The 8,420-nt window shown below is 34.3% G+C and overlaps 1 protein-coding gene across 1 annotated transcript; it reads right to left on the bottom strand.

The window, feature by feature from the left end:
* Nucleotides 1-1,347: 1,347 nt before the first annotated feature.
* Nucleotides 1,348-8,084, bottom strand: LOC108917480 (glycerol kinase). The gene is made up of 12 exons (XM_018724100.2): nt 7,932-8,084; nt 7,624-7,882; nt 6,859-7,073; nt 6,563-6,778; nt 6,397-6,507; nt 6,245-6,344; nt 6,035-6,191; nt 4,915-5,120; nt 4,471-4,608; nt 4,326-4,412; nt 3,841-3,879; nt 1,348-1,454 (listed from the first exon to the last, which is right to left on the bottom strand). Exons 1-12 carry the CDS (start codon nt 8,004-8,006, stop codon nt 1,366-1,368), a joined length of 1,692 nt encoding a protein of 563 aa, XP_018579616.1. The 5' UTR covers nt 8,007-8,084; the 3' UTR covers nt 1,348-1,365.
* Nucleotides 8,085-8,420: the final 336 nt, after the last annotated feature.

Raw genomic sequence — 8,420 nt, 5'->3', positions numbered from 1 at the left:
CGTAAACCAGAGTTCTCGGAATTAGCGTATTAATGCACCATCAACGTTGCCAGTGTTTCTGAGCCAATTTGTATTGTGCGAAATTGCAATGAAAAGTAATTTAATTAAACATAGATTGCGATGTGGTATTTTAAAGCCACCATTTTTTTTGTTATCACTGTGATCGAAGGACCGATCTTAAAAAAACATTCTATCGTTTCTAAAAATATAAAATTTTTTACGTCATTTATTATTTGTACATATTTTTTAATTAACTGTTAAACAGAGAAACTAATGAAAACTGAAACTTTTTCTATTTATACTTTTTTTGTAAAATGCAATGTTTTCGAGAAGAATGTCAAAATGTGATCGAATGCATATCGTGATTCGCCATTTTTCTCAAAAACATTGCGTTTTACGAAACAAATATCAAGCGACAAAAAAGTTTCTAAATTCAATGGCTTAAGAGTCTTAAAAGAGTTTCTCGCCAAAAAGCGTAGCACTGTGAGATTCCACGTCATAAAATCCCTGTGTACCAAATTTAGTGATTCTCGTACATGGTTTTGAAACATAAAAATACTTCTTAGGGGCAGATTTAAGGAGGCTGTAACTCCCAAAGAGGGGGCCAGTTGGCAAAAAGAAAAAATACGGGTCCCCAAAATTTGTCTTAAGAATCTATGACCAAATTTTGTTGCATGAATTTCGGGACACCCTGTATACAATAGCCCAAACCAAAAGTATGATAAATTAAAAAGTAATAATGATTTTAACGATACAGTTGCGAATTTTACACATCGTAAAAGATATTTGTAAGTTCCAACTATTAAATTCACTATTATTTTTAAAATAATAAAAAGAAAACTGATTCTAGATTTGAAACAAATCTGAAGAAAGAAAAATTTTAATGCATGCATGTAGTTTATTGTATAAAGTAATTTCTACCGTTTAGAGTAAAGCAGTGTAAAAAGTTGTAAAAAAACCTAGTCATAGACCAAAAAACAATTACAATTACCGATCTAGGGATTCATATGTGAACACATCGAATAATAGAAAAGAAATTATAATGATGAAATAATTAAAATATTCCTGATTGATAAATACTGCGCGTTCGCTTTATAACAAATAGTTTCTAATCCTGATTGGACGTCATAAATGTTGCGCTAAGAAGCAGCTTGAAATCCGAGCTTAAGCATTTTTCCAAGTAATAGTGAATGAAGAACACATCGACTATTCTTTTATCACAAAAATCTAATTGAACATTTTTAATACTTTTATAACTTGCACAATAAACTAATTAATATAAAAAAAATTATTCATGTCCCCAATCCCCGCAGTAAAAGACTAATGAGGGAATTTCAAACCAAACTATTTCCACCTAGAGGAGGATTATTTATTCAAATGTTCTGCTATGATCAATATGAAAAAGGTTCCCACTACGTAAATTCCTCCTGGCACGGATGCAGCTATTTTATCGCCTAAAGAGTAAACGGTTTTAATTATTACGTAGATAATAATTATATTAAAAATGATATGAATTAAGACTATCGTGAGACAACAGCAATAAGATAGTAACAAGATAACAATATTTATTATACTCGTCATTCTACAGGGTGTACCATTCAGGGCTGATTCTTCTCGTCAAAATGTCAAAACGCATTAAAAAATAGCAAAAATAATTTTTTCCCTAAATTGATTCCAAGTTCTCGATGATCCTTCGAAGACTGAATGAAACACAGTTTCTCATCAATAATTAAGTACTCAAAGAAATTTGTAATTTACGATGCAAATTACAAATGTCTTTACAACAAAAAGTAATTTGAGTTTAAAACTAACTCCATTTCATAGAAAATCTGCGTTAAAACGGAGGAAAGTCCGTTATTTGTGCATTAATTCATATTTAGACAAACTGTGTATTAAAATCTATAAAAATGTATTGCTGGTTGCCTATTGAAGTTATGCAAACGCGACTTTTCGCAGTAAAAAAATATATTTTGGTGCACGAAAATGGCAGGTATATGAACACATGCTTCTTTGAGAGATGACATGAAATGTGGAGCCTAAATATGCAAACTTATTTATTTTACAATAAAATAAAATAAAATAAAAATAAAGTAACACATTGTAGGTACGCTGATTGCCGATATTGTTTGTCAAAAATTAATATTTCCACACTAGAATGTGATGGTGTTCACAGGTTGCCACTAGACATAGCGGATCTTAATGCTATTTAAACGTGAGATTTATCGCCAAAGAGAAGACAGAGAAGCAATGTTTTTATAAATAATGAAACCAAAGTTGCGAAATATTTGTGAAGAGAGCAAAAATTGAGTTGACAGAAAAAATCATAAGTTTCTTTCTTCGTTTCAGTTTTATTGTTACGTAGAGCCGAGATTACGCAACCAACAGTGTACGATTGGTACTACTGGTAACGAAAACTCCCTAAATCTTGCCGTCACCAATATTAATGATTCGTTTACAATGAACAATGACGAACCGTTACGTGTACGCTCGAAATAATGCTATCGCTGATTGGTTGAATAGAATTTCGTAAAAAATGACACCAATCACATCCGGTGAAACAGAATACGGTGTTTTAATGTAATCTTGAGCTTATTGTTTCAATAATTATTAATTTTATCACAATTAAATTGTCAACTTGAAGAAAATTTTGTTCCTCGGTAAAACTGTCATCATGAGTCAGAGTACACTCCAAAAATGACCCTCAAATCAGTAATTCGACCAACTTTGGCGATTTTTATCTCAATAATCAGAAGTAAACAAGGCGTCTTTCCCAACACCCAATTTCATAGCTTCCGATGGTCAAGATATAGCCCAAAATTCTTGAAATCTTAGAACAGATTTCACGAGAATGGCTTCATTGCAAATGAATTTTGATAGACACCCCGAAACTTAATAAGTTGTATTTTACAAACGATACGAAGCCTGGTTCATCAAAATTGAAGACACCTGTAAAAATTTTTATTGCTCCTGCAGAGTAAAGAACTTTGTGTCGAGCATAAAGTTATTCATTTCAGTGTTTAACACGATATGTGTTTGTGTATTAGCGAGATATAACCTACAAAACATATGTCATATGTCACAGCTTTAAACGTCATTGTTACTTTACACCTACTGGCCCATGTGCCTACTGCCGAAATGACCTACTAATCTGTAGGCGCTGTGAACGCACCACACAAAGCGGAATAAACATTTTAATTAAAGATATTGGTACTAAATAAGCTTATTCTGCCTACTGTGGTACTAATTATACGTTCATAGCTCATAGTAGGTCACTTTGTGTCAGTAGGTACGCTGGCCAGTAGACCTGTAGTAGCAATGACATTTAAAGATATGACAGGAGCTTTGTAGGTTATATCACGCCAATATTCAAAACGAGTCTGTAGCCGTCACACCAATGCTGTACCGGAGCACCCAACCCGTGTAGTTGTTTGCCACAGCACTAAAGTGTGTTTGTGTGTCTGCATTGTTAAGTTTCTATGCGATAGTATGAAAAAATATGTAAACGAATCAAGAAAAGCGAGATTTTACAACAAAGCAATTCATAGCTCCCAATTATGGAGGTGAAAATTACGAAAAAAAGATTTAGAAACATCTGTTATCACAAAGGAATTTGAGAAAACCTATGATAGGTGCCTCCAAAGGTCAAACGTAGCATAAAATTACCTAGCGCAGGATTTTTTAAAGTAATAACTGATCAGCTTTTAACGATTTAGAACGTTTGCATATATAGGCTTCCGATGGAACAGAAAATGAAATTAAAAGACATGACAGAGATAAATGTATCGAGCATTAAGTGTTAGTTGATAAGCCGTAAAACAGCTATTCTAGTATTGCCTGTACCTGATGTATGTTCCTCACCCTTAACCAAACGTGGCAAATCTGCCAAAAATAAAATAGGAAAAAGTATACCAAAAGACCCCAATGCGGTGCAGGATGTCCAAGTTCCAGTTTTCGATAAAAATTTTACGTTTGTAATTTGTAAAAAAAAAACGGCACAATCTAAAGCGCCGTTACAAGATTTTTATTATGAAACACTTGGTTTCGTTTATTGAGGACTGGAAATTAGAATGCAAAGTATAAATACAGGGCGTAAGAAGTTTGACTGCCATTACTTCAGCACGAGATATAGAAATCGTAAATGAACAAAAAACACTCAGACACGGTCCAATTCCAGATACCAACTGAATTGCGTATTGCTGGCTGGACAGCTTAGTATGTACATATTATAAGGTTTTTTTGTTTATTTTAATGTATTCTATCGTCTGCTAAAATTAAGACAGTCAAACTTCTAAAACCCTGTATAATGTAGGCCGTTAGATACTGACCTATGTCCACATTATTTTCTGTTTCGACGGCCCACCCGAAACTCCTCCTAATTGCCATTTTCCACCTAGAGTACTTTATGTCTCTTACTAAAAAGAAAGCGAATATGAAAAAAAATTGGATTTCTTCTAATTCTGTATTATTTACCATCGTCGCTAATCGAAGGACAAAAAGTGTCACTTGGAACGGGTTCGATCTTTTCGGCATTCCACACCTCCACCCCTTTCGCCGTGCCGGCGGCGATCGCAGCCCCCAGGGCAGTTGTCTCCAGCATTGTAGGCCTCACTACAAACACATCTTTATATTGACCAATACAAAAAAACTCACCATTCACACTCATTGAAAGCACCAAGATTTAATAAAGTAAAAAATTAATTTCGTAAAAATAAAACAATAAAAATTAAACGATTTACAAACGGCAACTTTTATTAGTCCCAAGTTCAAGCATGTCAGAGACGATTAAACTTTTCAGTCATTCTGTGACGTCACTGTTTCACGAATGTCACGAAATTCACCTTTAACCTCTTCCCACATTAAAAATAGACACAAAAATATATAAATACACAAATTGAGCCTTTATAAATCACCTACCTACTGGTATTCCGCAGTAATCCGCCTGCAGCTGCATCAAATAGTCATTGCTGGTCATCCCACCGTCAACTAATAATTTACTTAAAGGAAAACCGCAGTCCAACGCCATCGCTTCGAGCACGTCTCGAACTTGGTAGCACACCCCCTCTAGAGCGGCTTTGGCGATGTGACCCGGTTTAGTCTCTTCAGTCAGTCCGCATATCACACTGAGAAAATTTAAAATGTACTACACAGTCTGATTTGCGGATTGGTCGATGGTTGAACAACTTCCGAGCTGGTTGCCAAGTCATCGGTCACTGAGCACACCACGTACGGTGGGTTTTTGTGACTCCAGCCTGTTTATTTTAGATACTGCAGGTTTTGGAAATTGGCAATATGGGATGCAATTATCTCAATAAATAATTCATCTTATTTTGAGTTTTACTGTACTGACAAAATCGGATATACAGGGTGTCGCGCTTAAATGTGATACAAGCCTGCAGCTTCTTTATTTTTTGGCCGATCTCAAAAAAACTCACAAGAATGAAGTTAAAGTAAGCCGAATGTCAATTTTTTAAGAATAACAGGGAAGCGACAGGGGATTTAATGGACTTAATAGAATTTTGGTGACAGAGAGTAGATATTGGCAAGACTCCCGAGAAGAGTTAGACAAATTTTAACGCGGAAAAAGAATTATGATTACTTAGGATTTGGAAAGGATTAATCCAAAAACGAATATAAATACTGACCAAAGGAAGAACTTAATCTGCCAGAGTCTCTTCTGAAGAAGAGAGTGATATTTCCCTCGAAACATCAAAGATCTAAACATTCGACGCGACAACCAGTTTGGAAATTACTCAACCATCCTAAATAGTGTTTAAAAACACACTTCCAAAAAAAAAAAACAATAGTTTTTTGTTGACGATATGAATTAATCCCCTGGACAAAATTAACGCACCACTAAAAATGCTTCAATTTTAAAGCCAATCTTTTTTGGGGAAATTTTTTTAGATTTACAGCAAATTGCTGCGTTTTAATTTAATTGCAAGTGCGTCAAAGAACAAATTGGGGCCAATTTCTTGGTTGAATTAATTTTACCCCGGAGTTTATTCCACATAAAATTAATAAAAACAAAGCGTACCTTCTGGCGTCTTTCCTCCAGTAAGGAGCGTATAAGCCAGAAAAAGCAGGTACAAAGTACACCTCGCCAGGTTCATCGACCGATTGAGCTAACTCGGTGGATTCGCTGACGTTTTTTAGAATCTGAAGATTGTCTCGAAGCCACTTAATAGAAATACCTGAAACGAGCACAAATCGCGATACGAATATTTATTTCAAATTAGTTACGAACCTGCTATCGCCACGGAACCTTCCAGCGCGTAAGTAGGTTTCTTGTCCGGCCCCAACTGGTAACCGACAGTGGTTAACAGCCCGTGCGTAGACCGCACCATCTAAAAACAACGCTATTAAGTTACCAACGTAATTATATCTTCTTCTCCTTACGCTAGTCCCCGTATTGTACAAAATGAAACAACCCGTCCCGTAGGTGCTTTTTGCTTGGCCTATATTAAAGCACATCTGGCCTACCAACGCCGCCTGCTGATCGCCTAAAATCTGATTTAAAAGTTCAATCGTCAAAAAATTGTAACGTCGACCTAAGACAACTTACGCCGGACACAGGAACGCCAGCCAGTTTGGTGACGTTGGTTATGTAACCGTATATCTCAGCAGAACTTCTGATTTCTGGAAGAATGTGCATCGGGATATCAAATACCTTACATAGATTTTTATCCCACTTTAACGTATCTATTCTCATCAGCATCGTACGCGAAGCGTTCGTAACGTCTGTTATATGCAGGCCCCCGTTTACGCCACCTGTAAGGTTCTACAAAAATGTTATAAAATTTTATAAGAGTACGATAACTATTTTCAGATGGATATTTAACTAGTTTTTCTAAGACTTACCCATATCAACCATGTGTCAATATTTCCGAATATGCATCTATTTTCAGCCATCGCTTCTTTCACCCCCTTAACGTTATCCATCATCCATTTTATTTTAAGGGCACTGAAATAGGTGCTGACAGGTAAGCCGCAAAGATTTTGCAAAAAGTTCTGAGATCGTTTTCCGTTTTGTAAAATCGTATCTACTGTACTAGAAGTCCTCATATCCATCCAGACTAGTATAAAACAATTATAAAATTAATGGTACTTATTCTTTTACAAACAAAAATTGACAGAAATATCATAAATGAATTTTTGAATTGTTTAAAGGAAGAAAATTAGAATACATTTTCCTAAAAATATATAATTTTTCAGATTTATGTTACACATTATCATAATTAATTTAAATACTATTAAGAAAGGTGAAAATTTCATATTTCTCATTCTATACTAGAGCTAAGTAGTACAATATTTAGAAAAATAAAGAATACTTTTTTATTAAATGTTATTGTAAATTGATGAAGCTTATATGTAAATTTGACAAAAAAATATTTACTAAGTATTGATAACCTTGGACTTTGATAAGATAGTATATAAACAACAACGATTGCAACAAAAAAATATAATAACAATAATTAGTCACAAAACATAAATGTTTACAAATGATAAGAAGCCCAGGAAATAAGTTGCAAGTTAAATATTACGTCATTCTTAGAAAAACATGGCATATTAACAAGGAAAATTAAATTTCACATAATTTACTAAACTAGATTTTTTACTTCTTACCTAAAGCATTATATAAGGGCTTTCCTGTTGTAGGATCCCATAATACTGTCGTTTCTCTTTGGTTGGTTATCCCTACAGCTACAATATCCTCGTAGTTAATATTTAGCTTTTTAAGATTTTCACATGAGACATCAATCGTTTCTATAACTGAATGCAAAATTAGCATTGGGTCCTGTTCGAACCATCCTTCTCTGGGAACGATATGAGGCACATCGACCTGATGGTAAGTTAATACTTCTGCGGTTTTTGAGGCGAATACCTAAAATGTGCAGTTTGATTAGTTAAAAAAAAAAAGAGGGTCAACTCACCAAGAATCTTGTACTAGAAGTGCCCTCATCTATTGAGCCAATTAGAGGGCCGTATTTGCTTCTCGTATCAGTCATTATTTATTAATTCTATGTATATTACTACTCTAAAAGATCATAATGTTGTTTAGGTAATATATTTTGTTTTTGTAAGCTAATTACCAGTTTGAATCTGCGCAAATCATATACCGACAATTGACAATTGACATAGAGAATGACAGGAGCATAGAAGCATGGAACTTGGGGAGAACGTCATTGAATTAGAAGGAAAAGAATGTAGGAAATTTTTGGCGACATACATATGCTTAAAAATAAAATTAAAACTGTGAAGATAAACACTATATAAAATATTCTCAATACATTCACATCTTCTTATTTGTTTGAAAATTGTGCAATATACAGCATAATTTCTTATTTCATAAACACATTAAGTCCACTCTTTGCAGTATTTGAGTTTCACATGGGATAATATTCTAACAACATAGATCCATC

The sequence above is a fragment of the Anoplophora glabripennis genome, unplaced genomic scaffold, assembly GCF_000390285.2.
Source record: "Anoplophora glabripennis isolate ALB-LARVAE unplaced genomic scaffold, Agla_2.0 scaffold4, whole genome shotgun sequence".
Lineage (NCBI taxonomy): Eukaryota > Metazoa > Arthropoda > Insecta > Coleoptera > Cerambycidae > Anoplophora > Anoplophora glabripennis.
This window is presented reverse-complemented; position numbering and strand designations above follow the sequence as displayed.

Bases quoted from the DNA above. Each gene is read 5' to 3' on its own strand.
- LOC108917480 (XM_018724100.2), bottom strand. From the start codon at position 8,006: ATGACTGATACGAGAAGCAAATACGGCCCTCTAATTGGCTCAATAGAT. The intron at 6,345-6,396 runs GTAAGGAGAAGA...CGTTGTTTTTAG, and splicing joins TGTACAATACGGGGACTAGC to ATGGTGCGGTCTACGCACGG. The intron at 4,609-4,914 runs GTAGGTGATTTA...ATGTGTTTGTAG, and splicing joins TTACTGCGGAATACCAGTAG to TGAGGCCTACAATGCTGGAG.